At 41.8% G+C, this 15,522-nt stretch overlaps 2 protein-coding genes and 1 long non-coding RNA gene across 3 annotated transcripts; 1 reads left to right on the top strand and 2 right to left on the bottom strand.

Moving 5' to 3' along the window:
* Positions 1 to 6,147: 6,147 nt before the first annotated feature.
* On the bottom strand, positions 6,148 to 15,522 carry LOC135109516 (uncharacterized). The gene is made up of 2 exons (XR_010272708.1): positions 14,761 to 15,522; positions 6,148 to 6,881 (listed from the first exon to the last, which is right to left on the bottom strand). It is a non-coding gene; the product is annotated as an uncharacterized LOC135109516 (long non-coding RNA).
* Positions 9,633 to 12,185, top strand: LOC135109514 (transcription factor Adf-1-like). The gene is made up of 2 exons (XM_064020893.1): positions 9,633 to 9,983; positions 11,190 to 12,185. Exons 1-2 carry the CDS (start codon positions 9,851 to 9,853, stop codon positions 11,975 to 11,977), a joined length of 921 nt encoding a protein of 306 aa, XP_063876963.1. The 5' UTR covers positions 9,633 to 9,850; the 3' UTR covers positions 11,978 to 12,185.
* On the bottom strand, positions 9,984 to 12,646 carry LOC135109512 (uncharacterized). Its single transcript, XM_064020892.1, has 2 exons — positions 12,204 to 12,646; positions 9,984 to 11,143 (listed from the first exon to the last, which is right to left on the bottom strand). Exons 1-2 carry the CDS (start codon positions 12,509 to 12,511, stop codon positions 10,255 to 10,257), a joined length of 1,197 nt encoding a protein of 398 aa, XP_063876962.1. The 5' UTR covers positions 12,512 to 12,646; the 3' UTR covers positions 9,984 to 10,254.

The raw sequence follows: 15,522 nt of genomic DNA on the forward strand, positions 1-15,522 counted from the left end.
TCTCTCTCTCTCTCTCTCTCTCTCTCAGACAGACAGACCTCAATGACAGCGTGGTGAGCGAGGAGGGGGAGTCAACCAGCAGAGTAGGGGAGCATGACCCCTACTTTGAACCAGTGGTGACCTTGCTGGAGGTCTTCGTGGTTAGTGATGATGACCAGGAGGAGGAAATGATGAGACTGAGTTTCGAGATCAGGTCAGGTTAATAATGGTGTTTTTTTTTTTGTTATTATTATTTTTGTGAGTTTTTTATTGGTTTATTATTTTATTGAGAAATGTTGGTAGTTTTGCTGTTTCTTATTGTTAGGTGAGGTCAGATCAGGTCAAGTACTGATGGTAATTTTGCTGTTTTATCATTGTTAGGTCAGGTCAGGTTTTCTTATTGCAGGTAAATAATAATAATAATAATAATAATAATAATAATAATAATAATAATAATAATAATAATAATAATGGATCACCTGAAGATCCGCCACCCCACAGGGATCACCTGAAGATCCGCCACCCCAGATTGTCTCACCTGAAGATCCGCCACCCCGAGTGCGGCTGGGGTGGCTGATCTTCAGGTGATCCATAATAATAATAATAATAATAATAATGATAATAATTATTATTATTATTATTATTATTATTATTATTATTATTATTATTATTATTATTATTATTATTATTATTATTATTTTTATTTTCTCTCAATCTATGTTTTCTTTCTTACTTTCCTCCTCCTCCTCCTCCTCCTCCTCCTCCTCCTCCTCCTCCTCCTCCTCCTCCTCCTCCTCTTCTTGTTCTTCACATAACCTCTCTTCATTTTATTAACCTAACCTAACATGCAGGCAGTGCCAGCCTAACCTAACCTCCCCCCACCTGCAGGCAGTACAAGCTGTTTCATTATCACACCTCTGAGTCGCCCCCACAGTGGAAGGAACGGGGCATGGGGGCCATTAACATTCTGAGGAACAAGCAGAAGAAGGCTGTAAGTGGTTGGGTTAGGTTTATGTGTGTGTGTGTGTGTGTGTGTGTGTGTGTGTGTGTGTTGACTGGGCTGTCTCATATGGGATTACCAGCCTAATATTGTGACAGACATACAAGCAGAAAGACAGACAGATAGATTATTATCACTATATTATTACCAGTCATTAATTCAAATAGATAGATTATTATTATTGTTATTATTATTTTATCACCAGCCATTAATTCTCTCCTTATTTTTCAGGTGGAGTTTGTTCAGCAGCAGAATTAATGCCAGTGGTTGAGTTCAGATCCTCCAAGACACACACACACACACACACAGCAGCCCCTCCACCTCCCCACAGCCCTCCACAGCCCCTGACACAGCATCTGACACAGCCCCTTCACAGAACACCACATACCTCACACATACATAAGAACATAAGAACATAAGAAATAAGGGAAGCTGCAAGAAGCGACCAGGCTTACACGTGGCAGTCCCTGTATGAAATATACCTACCTATTTCCATCTGTTATCCCCATCCATAAACTTGTCTAATCTTCTCTTAAAGCTCTCTAGTGTCCTAGCACTAACAACATGATTACTGAGTCCGTTCCACTCATCTACCACTCTTTTTGAGAACAATTTTTTTCCTATCTCCATCCTAAACCCAAATTTTTCAAGCTTGTACCCATTATTTCTTGTTCTACCCTGGTTGCTGATCCTAAGAATTTTGCCTACATCCCCCTTGTTATAACCCTTATACCACTCAAAGACTTCTATCAGGTCCCCTCTTAACCTACGTATCTCTAAAGAATGTAAATTTAACAGCTTCAACCTCGCCTCGTAAGGAATACTCCTCATCCCCTGTATCCTTTTAGTCATTCTCCTCTGTAGTGATTTTAATAGACCTATATCTTTCCTGTAATGTGGGGACCAGAACTGCACAGCATAGTCTAGATGAGGTCTGACCAGCGCCAAGTATAACTTTAATATTACTTCCGGCCTTCTACTTTTAACACTCCTAAAAATCACACACACCACAGGAGCCTCACAAACAGTCTCACAGCCTTCACAAGCAGCCCCACACTCCACCACAGACACACCAGACCCACAGCCCTTCACCTCACCCACTTCCCAGCCCCCCACAGCCCCCCGGCCACCACAGATGAAGTCAAAGGGAGGGACTGTGGCTTCACCCAGCCAGCCAGGACAGCCTACAGAGAGGGGGTAGTCCCAGTCAAGTCACAAAATATAGGCTTGGTTCTTCCTACAGTTTGAAGTCAATGATTGGACAGGTTCTCTTTGTTTACTTGTTATTGTCTCTCTCTCTCTCTCTCTCTCTCTCTCTCTCTCTCTCTCTCTCTCTCTCTCTCTCTCTCTCTCTCTCTCTCTCTCTCTCTCTCTCTCTCTCTCTCTCTCTCTCTCTCTCTCTCTCTCTCTCTGCCCTTCACTATTGTTAGGTAATAAAAGCAGTAACAGCAGTAGTCATAGTTATTATTGTATGTCTTTTTAGCACTCAAGAGCAGTGTAGCAGTAGTAGCAGTAGTAGTAGTTGGCAGGAATTAAGTATAGTATTAAATATATTCTGATCCTGATTTGTGTTGCAGGCCAGACAGCTTAGTGGCAGAGCTGCAGGTGGTCCTCGTCAGCTTCCTGGTGGCACAGGTGTAGGATGGCTGGGAGCAGTGGAGGTGCCTGATGGGGCAGCTGTGCCGGGAAGAGGGGCTGCTACTGCTGCTGCTGCTGCTGCTACTGCTGCTGGGGAGAGCCACACTTGTATGGTAAGCTTCTCTCACTCCTTCTCTAACAGGTTAATGAGGTTGTTGTTGTCGTCGTTGTTGATGTATTTTTTGTTTTTCTCTATATAAAATTGGTCTCTCTCTCTCTCTCTCTCTCTCTCTCTCTCTCTCTCTCTCTCTCTCTCTCTCTCTCTCTCTCTCTCTCTCTCTCTCTCTCTCTCTCTCTCTCTCTCTCTCTCTCTCTCTCTCTCTCTCTCAAGTTAGCTTAGTGGTAGTGGTAGTAATAACAGTAGGAGTAGCAGCATTAGTAGTAGTAGGAACACCATACACTTAACACTCCCAACTCTCCCTTCCAGACCCTAGTAGTAGCAGCAGTAGTAGTATCAACACTAACCACTCATTATTTCTCTACTGGTGATCTTCTGGCTTTCCTTACTGAGTCTTGGTCATCCTCTTTGAGAGATTTTGGTGAAACTTTTGCTGTTGCCTTGGACATATCAAAAGCTTTTGATAGAGTCTGTCACAAAGCTTTCATTTCAAACTATCCTCCTACGGCTTCTATCCATCTCTCTGTAACTTCATCTCAAGTTTTCTTTCTGACCATTCTATTGATGCTGTGGTAGACGGTCACTGTTCTTCTCCTAAATCTATTAATGGTGGTGTTCCTCAGGGTTCTGTCCTGTCACCACTCTTCCTATTATTCATCAGTGACTTTCTAAAACCAAACTTGTTGTCCTATGCACTCCTATACTGATGATACCACTCTACACTTATCCATGTCTTTTAATAGACGTCCAACCCTTCAGGAAATAAACAGTTCACGCAGGGAAGCCACAGAATGCCTCACTTCTGATCTCTCTAAAATCTCTGACTGGGGCAGACCAAACTAGTTATTGCTCACTGCCTAAAAAAAATCAATTCTTCCATTTATCACCTCGACACAACCTTCCAGACAACTATCCCCTCTTCTTCAATGACACTCAGCTGTCCTCCTCTTCTACACTGCCACACTCCCCTGCCTGTTTTCCCTTGGTACAAGCTTCTCATGTGATGGCTCACCCATAATTCTCCTCACATAATGGGTTCTGGCAAGCTTGACAGTGAAGAAAAGTGTTGCGATGGTGTTTGTTCAAGAAGGGATCAGTAATTGTGAGACAGGAAGGAAGATGGCAAATTCAGAAGCAGCCATCATCTGGGTGGCGGACGGAGGCCGCTCACCCCCGGTCATCCTGCAGCTCACAGGCCTCTTCTGACCAGGAGAAAGATGGCGTGGCAATTAAGTGTTCACCATGCATGTGTTTTGTCAACTTATTATTCCTGTATCTGTCTTCCTTTTTTGCCCTTAGACTTTCTCTCAGGAGTGGCAGCTGTGCCCAGCCCTGGTACAGCCCTGGCCACTTGTGTCACAGCTGTCTGTGATCTCCCCGTCTTCTTTCCAGACCCATGGTTACTGACCTCGACTCAAACACCATCATGGCACTCTCTTCCCTGTTAAAATTGCCGGGATCCATTGTAATGTAAGGGGTATTGAATGTGAGCGATGAAACAAGAAGGTAGTGGCAAGGGGGAAATGTACAGGGGAGCGCAGGAGAGACGCCTCTCTCCACTGTGCCTGACAGTCTCTCAGTGATTGAAAGACTGAGCATAACATCTTCAGGGCACGTGAGTTGCCATGTATGACAATTTGGCACTTTTTCCATGTCTTCTTATTTGAGTAGACATATCATATCTTGTCATAGTGAAAAGTCTAGTTTATCCTGTATGTGGAGACCTTCAAGTTACAATACAGCCCACTGCTTTAAGAGTTAAATGTGCATGTCAGTGTTTTCTGTCGTGCCTTCTTTGCTGTGTAATGTGGTGAAATGGTTAAATTCTGGACTGAGTTGTGAGTCATGCAGCAGGAGTACAGATGTGTGTCTTCCCCGCAGGTGGTAACACGGAGAGGAAGTGGAAGAAAGCTTGGAACGCTCCCATAACTCAGGAGCAAGAGGTACACCATACTGGAACCTTGTGACTGACAGGTGGCTGTGACTGCAGGAACCAATTCATGTGAACACTGTGTTTTGTTGCTACACTTGAGAATCCTCTATCCTAAATTTAAAAATCTAAGATTTTAATTGTGTCATGTTTTGTCACATTTTTTTTGCCCCACCAAAAAATTGATAACCAGAGCTTGATTTACTGCCATGGGAGGTATCAGAAATTGGCAAGTTGTTATTCAAAAAAACTGGGGAAATCTAAAATCTGTACCACTCACTCCCAACAATTTTGGATAAGGAATCCTCAACTGTATGTAATCAGAGTATTGTTGAGAGTCTGTGTGTGTGTGTGTGTGTGTGTGTGTGTGTGTGTGTGTGTGTGTGTGTGTGTGCGTGTATGAATCCTTATGTATGTATGTGCAGGATAAGAGGAAAGTTGTTAATAAGATTAGTAAATGCATGGAGGAGAGGCGTGCTCTTACCAAGATTAGAAGAACAGCAAGTGTGAAAATAGTGGTACAGGATAGCAAGAGAGGCAGTGTGTGGGCTGGGTAAGTGCACGTGTGGTACTTTTATTAAGAATGACTAGGATGGATGAGCATTACCGGTGAGGCGTGTTGTGTGTGTTACTGAAGAGGGTTAGAAGGAATGGTTTGCAGTGATCAGTGTGAAATAAGAGATGTGTAGCTTGGGTTTTTTGTTGAGAGATGTGCACGTGAAAGGTGTTTGGCGAAAAATAAGGATGTTTTTTTGAGGAATTTATGGATATAAAAAGATAAGATATGGAAGAGTTGTGGGTTGTTTGAGGATTGTTTTGGCCAGGTGATGGGCTGTTAAAGGGAGTGATGGGCTGTTAAAGGGAGTGAAATGTTTGTAAAAAGTAAAAAGCCAGCATTTGAGTGATAGAATTAGTGTGTATGTGTGATACAGGTTCACGTCTTCATAACTATCCATTTTCCCCAAATTGCGTTACTCTTTTGCAGATCTCACTTGTGTTGGCTAACATTCTGTCTGCAATCAGTCCGGTAGTGCCATGTTGCAGGCTCTGACGTCAGGAAGAGCCAAATGGAGGGTGTGTCTACAGCCAGTACTGGGTGTGCTGCTGCTGTACAAGTGCCCCAAGCCAGCTGACTCCACCAGTGTATTATCTAGTCCAGGTTGCATTGCTGTGTATGACTTGTATGTATGTCTTTGCCAATAAATAAATTTGTGACTACTATTATATATGTGAAATAAATATATAGTTTGCTAACAATGTGCTGGTATAGTGTAAAATAAATATTTGGTGGTAACAATTCATGCCCTCAAGGTAATAAAAAAAAAGTGCCAGGATTGGCCCAAGGCCCAAAAATAAAGTTTAAGGTATGATTTGCACAGAAGCCCCATCCCAACGACACCAGTTGCTGGGACAGGGCTTCTATGCGTTTTTTTTTTCAGGGCATGACCTGTACTCTGCCTGAAACTTTATTTACACAAGATGGAATACTGAATGTTTATTGTTTTACTGTGAATGTTAAGTGAATAAATACACAACAGGATAATAAACATGGCACTTGTTTTCTTTAATACTGAAGTGCTGGAATGTACAAAACTTGTCCCAAGCCTGAATGAAGGTGGTGGTGGTGGTGGTGCTTGTTGAGTACAGAAGAGAGGGACTTCCTACATTCTTCCTTCCCAGACTGGAGTGGATTGGAGAACATTTGCAGCAGGGTCTCGGAGTAACAACACTTGCAGATTCTTGTGTCTTTGTGTCAACTTCAGTGAGGAGCAAACTCTTCCTGGTGAAACTGCCCACAACTCTTGTGCCTCTGCAGGTGTTGAAGGTTGCCTGTTGGTCCTGCCACGACTTAAGGGAATTTCACGCGTTCTTCCTGCCGTCAACTGCTTGCCAGTCTTCCTCCTGCTTAAAATTCTTGCCACACTCTTCTTACTGCAACTTGACTCTTCCTTGATTGCAATGAAAACTCTTGTACCAGGCCCTCTGTTTTGTCCTGACAATACTTAACACCTCTTGTAGGGCTTGAAGGCTTGAAGGTCGTGATGCTCGGCCTCTCTTCCTGGTGAAGCTTGATTCCCCAATTGCAATGGAGTATGTCAGGCCCAGCGTGACAGCACTATTTGATAACCAGATGCCAATATTGCAGAAGCAGGTGCTGATAGAGATTCCTGCAGGCTGTTCATAGGATGGTGAAGTGGAAGCCACACACTTCACACCTGCAAGGAATACAGACCATTAGTTCCTAGACACGAAGTTTGTTGTATGTGCTGAGATTCCTTGTAATGTGTTTGATAACTGATTCCCTACAAAACTCAAAACAAAAATACGTCTCTCTTAGGCATAGGAGATGTGCCAAGATTCCCTAAAAAAATAAAGACTACACAAGAAATATCATAGGAAAACGAAAAAAGTTTGACAAGCACTGCACAAGCACTTTCAAACTAAATTTATCTGTGCTGTATACCTTTCACCTAACTCTTCTGACTATAAGAAATTCTTTGTGACTACTTAACTTCCAAAGTGGAGCACATTCTGACCCTCTTCCCTTTTGCAGAGATCTCCATTCTTGGAGACTTCAATGTTCACCACCAGCTTTGGCTTTCCTCTCCCTTCACTGACCATCCTGGTGAACTAGCCTTCAACTTTGCTATCCTCCATGACCTAGAGCAATTGGTGCAACACCCTACTCGTATTCCTGATCGTCTTGGAGATACGCTCAACATTCTTGACCTTTTCCTGACCTCTAATCTTTCTGTTTATGCCGTCACCCTTTCTTCTCCATTGGGCTCCTCCGATCACAATCTCATATCTATCTTGTCCTATCGTTCCAATCCCTCCTCAAGATCCCCCTAAGTGAAAGTGCCTCTGGCGTTTTGCCTCTGCTAGTTGAGAGGACCTGAGGAGGTATTTTGCTGATTTTCCTAAGAATGACTACTGCTTCCATGTCCCGTCTTTGTGTGCTGAGCGCATAACAGAGGTGATAGTGTCTGGCATGGAGGCGTACATTACTCACTCTCTTTCTCGACCTAAACCTTCCAAACCTCGGTTTAACACAGCTTGTTCTCGTGCTATACATGATAGAGAGGTACCCCACAAAAGGTACTTAAACCTTCCATCATCAGTATCTCATGCACTTTATATTTCTGCCCCGAACCATGCCAAGTCTGATCTCCAACTAGCCAAAAACTCCTTCATTAACAGAAAGTGTCAAAACCTTTCAAGATCTAACTCCCCTAGTAACTTCTGGCATCTAGCCTAAAATATCTCCAATAACTTTGCTTCTTCTTTCCCTCCTTTATTTCAATCAGATGACACCACTGCTATCACATCCATTTCTAAAGCTGAACTCTTTGCTCAAACCTTTGCTAAAAACTCTATCTTGGATAATTCTGGGTTTGTTCCTTCCTCTCCTCCACCCACTGACTACTTCATGCTACCTATTAAAATTTTTCGCAATGATGTTTTCCATGTCCTCGCTGGCCTAAACCCTCGGAAGGCTTATGGACCTGATGGGGTCCCTCCTATTGTTCTCCGAAACTGTGCCTCCGTGCTTGCACCTTGCCTAGTCAAACTCTTTCAGCTCTGTCTGTCAACATCTACCTCCTTCTTGCTGGAAGTTTGCCTACATTCAGCCTGTTCCTAAAAAGGGTGACCGTTCTAATCCCTCAAACTACCGTCCTATTGCTTTAATATCCTGCCAATCCAAAGTTTTTGAATCTATCCTCAATAGGAAGATTCTTAAACATCTATCACTTCACAACCTTCTATCTGATCGCCAGTATGGGTTCCGTCAAGGCTGCTCTACTGGTGATCTTCTGGCTTTCCTTACTGAGTCTTGGTCATCCTCTTTGAGAGATTTTGGTGAAACTTTTGCTGTTGCCTTGGACATATCAAAAGCTTTTGATAGAGTCTGGCACAAAGCTTTGATTTCCAGACTACCCTCCTACAGCTTCTATCCTTCTCTCTATAACTTCATCTCAAGTTTCCTTTCTGACCGTTCTATTGCTACTGTGGTAGACGGTCACTGATCTCCTAAATCTATTAACAGTGGTGTTCCTCTGGGTTCTGTCCTGTCACCCACTCTCTTCTTATTATTCATTAATGATCTTCTAAACCAAACTTCTTGTCCTATCCACTCCTACGCTGATGATACCACCCTGCACTTTTCCACGTCTTTTCATAGACGTCCAACACTTCAGGAAGTAAACATTTCACGCAGGGAAGCCACAGAACGCTTGACTTCTGATCTTTATAAAATTTCTGATTCGGGTAGAACAAACTTGATATTGTTCAATGCCTCAAAAACTCAATTCCTCCATCTATCAACTCAACACAACCTTCCAGACAACTATCCCCTCTTCTTCAATGACATTCAACTATCCCCCTCTTCTACACTGAACATCCTCGGTCTGTCCTTTACTTATAATCTGAACTGGAAACTTCACATCTCATCTCTAGCTAAAACAGCTTCTATGAAGTTAGGTGTTCTGAGACGTCTCCGCCAGTTTTTCTGACCCTCCCAGCTACTAACTCTGTACAAGATCCTTATCCGTCCATGTATGGAGTATGCTTCACATGTCTGGGGGGTTCCACTCATACTGCTCTTTTAGACAGGGTGGAATCAAAAGCTTTTCGTCTCATCAACTTCTCTCCTCTAACTGACTGTCTTCAGCCTCTCTCTAACCGCCGCAATGTTGCATCTCTAGCTGTCTTCTACCGCTATTTTCATGCTAACTGTTCTTCTGATCTTACTAACTGCATGCCTCCTCTCCTCCCATGGCCTCGCTGTACAAGACTTTCATCTTTCTCTCACCCCTATTCTGTCCACCTCTCTAACGCAAGAGTTAACCAGTATTCTCATTCATTCATCCCTTTCTCTGGTAAACTCTGGAACTCCCTGCTTGCTTCTGTATTTTCACCTTCCTATGACTTGAATTCCTTCAAGAGGGAGGTTTCAAGACACTTAAGGTCGATTCACACACATCAGTGACGTATCAGTGCCGTATCCGCTCAGTGCTTCAGTGTCAGTGAAAAAAAATATCGTTACTTTGAATTTGACTGACGCGTTCACACACGTCCGGCGCAGTACCGTGTTTTGACTCTCAGTGACCGTTACGTCTCCGTTCCGTGAAACTGAATATCGTCGCCACCGATATTTTTCAGATTTTCACGGACGCCGGAAGCTATGGATGACGAACTACTCATTGAACTGGTGCGGAACCATCCAGTTCTGTATGATCTCTCACAACCAAAATATATGGATTCCAACTTTAAACAAGATATATGGAATAAAATAGGAGAAGAAATGAAAGTAGATGGTAAGTACTCTTTTTAATATTGTGTACAGTAGTCTAACACATCACACCACACCACCACATCTCACCTCATATCAAACTACAACAACTCACATCACACCACACCACACCACACCACACCACAGCAGACCACACCTCATACCACACCACAACACCTCACATCACATTTTTCTTTTTCATTTATGTATTTGATATATTCTTAATTTTGTAGTCACACTACATGGCAGGTTTACTTTTGCTAGGTACCTAGACTTCTTATATGCAGTCATCAAAACTACCATGGCACAGATCCAGCCTCTGAATTAAAGTAATCTTTGTACAGCTCCCTTACAGCTAACGCATCTCTTGTTGCATTTCCACCCTGCAGAGGCAGATTTTCAAGTCTTGCTTCTGCTGTTTTAGGCACTGTTGCATTTACCACATGCGGGCGTGTTTCTACATCATATTTTCTAATGAAATTATGCAGAACACAGATTGCAAGTATCATGTGATCAACATTTTCTGGTTTTGCTTGAATTCTTCTGTTACATATTCTAAATTTTTGAGACAAAATGCCAAACGTATTTTCAACAACTCTTCTGGCACGAGACAGTCTGTAATTAAAGACACGCTTAGAATTATCCAAATCTTGTCCAGGATATGGTCGCATCAAATAAGTTTTTAGAGGGAATGCTTCATCACCAACCATTACATACGGAGCCTTAGTACTATTTGTGCCTGGCAATGTAGCATTCCCTGGTACTGATAATGTGCCTTGCTGTAGTGTTTTGCCTAGACCAGAATTTGCAAAAATTCCACCATCACTGCTCTTTCCATATGCACCAACATCAATTGTGATGAAATTGTAATGTGCATCAACAAGCGCCAACAAAACAACTGAAAATGTCTTCTTATAGTTAAAGTACAAAGAACCACTATTTGGGGGAGCCTGAATGGTAAAATGTTTCCCGTCCAAAGCTCCCAAGCAGTTAGGAAAATTCCAAAGTGTTGAAAAGTCACTAGCAATGGATTTCCACATCTCTGTTGAAGGTTTTGGTAGTACTTCGCTCATGAGATTTTCTGTTATTATCCTGCAAGTGTCCATAACAATTTTGTACACTGTGCTATGCCCCAAGCGGTAGCTGAACGAAATTGTCCTTAAGGAATCCCCTGTAGCTAGGTACCTGAAACAAGGAAATTTAACTTATATCAAAACTTTTGTTGTTTCAGGTTCAGCATGTAAAAGCAGATGGAACAATATAAGGGACAATTACAGAAAATCTATGAAGAAGACTTCAACTAAGAGTGGGCAAAGTGCAAAGAAAATTAAACTGTACAAATTTTCTGAGCAATTAAGCTTTTTAAAGTTATACATGCACGAGAGGGAAACAAAGGGAAACATCGCAAGTGAGGAACATGAAGGAAACAATCACGACGATGTTGTAGAAAACCAGGAGGACGAAGAAGAGAACATCCAGACAGATGCAGGGGAACCAACAGTATTGGACGGAGGCCTGCATGAAGATTTGCAGACACAACCATTGCCCTCACCAAAGCCTACTCTTGAAGCTAAAGTTAAGTCATTAGCAGGAAAATCAAAGAAGAGAGTGGCACCTCAACAAACAGCTTCTGCAAAATTAATGGAGTATTTGATAAGTAAACAAGAAAATCAAACCGCTTCCACCCCACCACACCCTGTTGACGCATTTCTAGCAGGCATTGCTCCAACTCTCAAGACTTTGACCCCTTATTATTTGAATGTAGCAAAATCTGAAATATTTGCTACAGTACAGAAATATGAAATGCAAATGCTTATCAATCAACAATCATTTGAAAGACTACCTGAGCCTTCAGCTTCTACATCATCAACTTCGACTCCACATCCCTCACCTCAGCCAGTGCAGGAACATACAACAGTAACATATGGAGATCAGCAACAGAAGTTATCTACTTATACATCAGTTCCAAACAGCGCCAATCCTTTGCAAAACTACTTTTCAACTTTTCAGGATTCTTAACTCTTCAATAGGCTATACAACTTAAAACATTAGAGTTATCACTAACGTCAAGAAACACACATAAGTAATGATGAATTTTGAGAGTGAGAAACAAATTAATGTACGTACTGTCACTTAGCATGAAAATAAACTTTTAAAAGTTTAAAGAGTCTATGAAATCTCCAGCACGGATTTAGATAGATAAGTGCAGTAAATGACCAACTACAAAGACGGAGTATTATTTTACCTTAAACAAACTGCTAATCGTTCCTCTGGTTTAATGGCCTTTCTCCAGTGGGTGTCTTGTTTCTTCAGTTGAGTTTTCATTTTATTGAACAATATCCAGAAGCAGTTTTTGGACATTCTAAAGTACTGAAAAAATTTGGTTTCATCATCTGTTAATTCCTTGAACAGAGTCGCAAACTCTCCTTCAGTTTCTCTTTTCTGCCACGCTTCATGTACCCACTTTCTTTTCTTCACTTTTTGTTCTGCCTCTTCCTCTTCATCAAGAATTATGGCAATCATTGCCAACTCCACGTCCGAAAACTTTGCCATCCTGGAAAACACTGATTTCACGGTGTACGGCAGCACCACGGATGTGTGTGAATAGACGTCACGGAAACAACACGGTATCACTGACACTGAACGGACACGGCACTGATACGTCACTGATGTGTGTGAATCGACCTTAAAGGTCGATTCACACACATCAGTGACGTATCCTTCAATTTTTTAACTCCCGGTTTGGAGCCTTTTATGGGACTGGCATTTCAGTGGGCATTTTTTTTTAATTGGATTTTTGTTGCCCTTGGTCAGTGTCCCTCCTACATAGAAAAAAAAAAAAAAAATGATGTGAGAACTGTGCCGAGATTTAATATGAAATGTGTCTAAATTCCATACTGTCACATTCAAGAAACGAAAATTGAAAGAAAGGAAAGCACCGGTTAGAGAAAATCTGAAAAGTACGGCAGTTTAACGTTTGAAGCCAAGAAATGTGTTTGATAAACATGTCCCTATTATAATTTAAAAGCAAAAATTTGAAGAATGATGTAGAGTAGAAGAAAACACCAGATAGAAGAAATCTGCATGGCATCACAGAAATTTCAATGACACCACAATATATACACAAGTTTAAAAGATGAACCTGATTAAAAAAAATGCTATCTCTGCACTCATGAAAAACACAAATAAAAATTTAAAATTTGAAAAGAAGTCATTTTAAACTTTGGCCCACACCTTTTATTAGTTTTATTTATAGACAGTTTAAGGTTGCAGAAATACAACAATTTTAAGTGTAGTCCATCGTTTTGAAACCCACTATAATTATAAAGAAAAGGTCAGATAAGGGAAAGAATTTTGAAGCCAAATACATGAGCAAATATAGGACAAGAAAATATTTATCAGATGAATAACAAATTAGGAAAAAAAACTATTTAAAATAAGCCAACTTTGAGGTGAACCGGGTAAAAAAGAAAATAAATAAAAATAAATAAAAATCTGCTTTAATAGAACAAAGCAGCATTAAAAAAGTCTAATGCAAATTTAGAATGTAAATGTGTGTGTGTGTGTGTGTGTGTGTGTGTGTGTGTGTGTGAAGGGGTTGTGTGTGTGTGTGAAGGGGTTATATTTTTTTTGAGTGCATGACCATTCTTTTGGCTGCCTAACTAGGTTTTTGAGTGCATCACCAGTTTTTTTTAAGTGTCACCAGTTTTTTGAGTGCATCACCAGTTTTTTTTTGAGTGCACCACCAGGTTTTTGAGTGTCACCAGATTTTTTGAGTGTCACCATTTTTGAGTGTATCACCAGTTTTTTTTTGAGTGTCACCAGATTTTTGAGTGCATCACCAGTTTTTTTGTCATTAATATTTTGTGTGTGTGTGATCGCCTGGGCGTGTGTGAGCGCGTGGGTATGAGAGCGCATGGGTATGAGAGCGCGTGGACATAAGAGTGCGTGGGTGTGAGAGTGCGTGGGTGTGAGAGTGCGTGGGTGTGCGAGTGCGTGGGTGTGCGAGTGCGTGGGTGTGAGAGTGCGTGGGTGTGCGAGTGCGTGGGTGTGCGAGTGCGTGGGTGTGCGAGTGCGTGGGTGTGCGAGTGCGTGGGCGTATGTGTGAGCGTGCGTGGGTGTGAATGTGCGTGGGTGTGCATATACCGTTACTAAAGGTAGGTAGGTGTGTGTGTGTGTGTGTGTGTGTGTGTGTGTGTATGATAATGAATAAGGGAAATAATGATCGTAGTTAACAAGCCAACTGCCACTCAGCACAGCGAATAAGCAGAGGGACCACAAAATAGCAGCCACAGACACACCAATCCAACATGATTTTACGTGCTTATATAATATAATCTCAAATTCACTTCCTTAATTATCACCTCAGTAAGCTTAATCAGACGTCAATCACCTGGACAAACAAGCAACCAACTTACCATCTGATCAGCATACTTCTCTCACCTGACAAATTAAATAACGTCACCTGCAGTCTAATCACCCTTGCAGCTTATTCCCTCGCAAATTGCTAAACTTCTATAACTTCCCATCTCTCACCTGATAAGCTTAACTACGTCACTTTGCCAGTGTTGTAATCACCATCTGTTTAACCTAATCACACCTACCCAACCTCACCTGGTCAACCTACATCAGGTCAGCCTAATCACATTACCTAACGTGGCGTATCTAATCACCAAACATGGACAAACCTACCCATCCTTATTCTCACCTATTCATCCTTATCATTCATAATCTCATAGGTTACGCCTTAATTCCACCCACTGAATAATAATCTAACAATCTTCCTATTACCAAACTCTTACCTTCACTCCTTCACCGCCTCCTTCAGGCTTCCGCCACAAGACCACCGCACCTCGACCTCTCTCTCTCGCTGCGAGTCGTGGAAGGGGCCGAGCGGGGACGCCAGGTTGGGGGAAAACGAGACAATGATCCCTATTCTGAAACACTTCTGCGCCGCACCTCCACTAAACTGATAAGACTCTAAATGAAGTTGCACAGGTTTTCAAAAGATGTTTTTATGGTTCTAGTGACAGATTAACACGATTTCTATATTATTAACAGGGGAAATGCATTTAAAACCCGGCTATTCAGAACCTATCATCATTTGAAAAGAAAAAAAAATGTGGTGAGACAAATGAAGCGTTTCAGAACACGTAGGTGTTGTTTTGCTTGTTGTCCACTGTATAAAAGGTGTAACGCGTGTTTCTGCAAATACTGAAAGAGGTGAAGGAACGTGCAATTCTAAGTAGGAAATGTTCTATACACATATGCATTTTAAGGCTTTGTTTCCCCGTCAGAGGAGTTGAAAATGTATGGGACTCGCGGGTGTGCTGCTATGCGTGTAGCTGACGTGAAGAACAGACGGCTGCATTGTCGCAGCCTCGGAGGTGCCACTTATTTAATCTTATTTTTTGCAGGCTGTGGAATATTACAGTATCTTATAACAAGACAAATGGTATTAAAAAGCATGTGATATACCAATAAGCATTACACGACAACATTATTGCGGTGATTATAAGTACTCCTTTAAAATGCTAAGTGGCATCATCACTCAGCTGTTTTCA

The sequence above is a fragment of the Scylla paramamosain genome, chromosome 19 (assembly GCF_035594125.1).
Source record: "Scylla paramamosain isolate STU-SP2022 chromosome 19, ASM3559412v1, whole genome shotgun sequence".
Taxonomy (NCBI): Eukaryota; Metazoa; Arthropoda; class Malacostraca; order Decapoda; family Portunidae; genus Scylla; species Scylla paramamosain.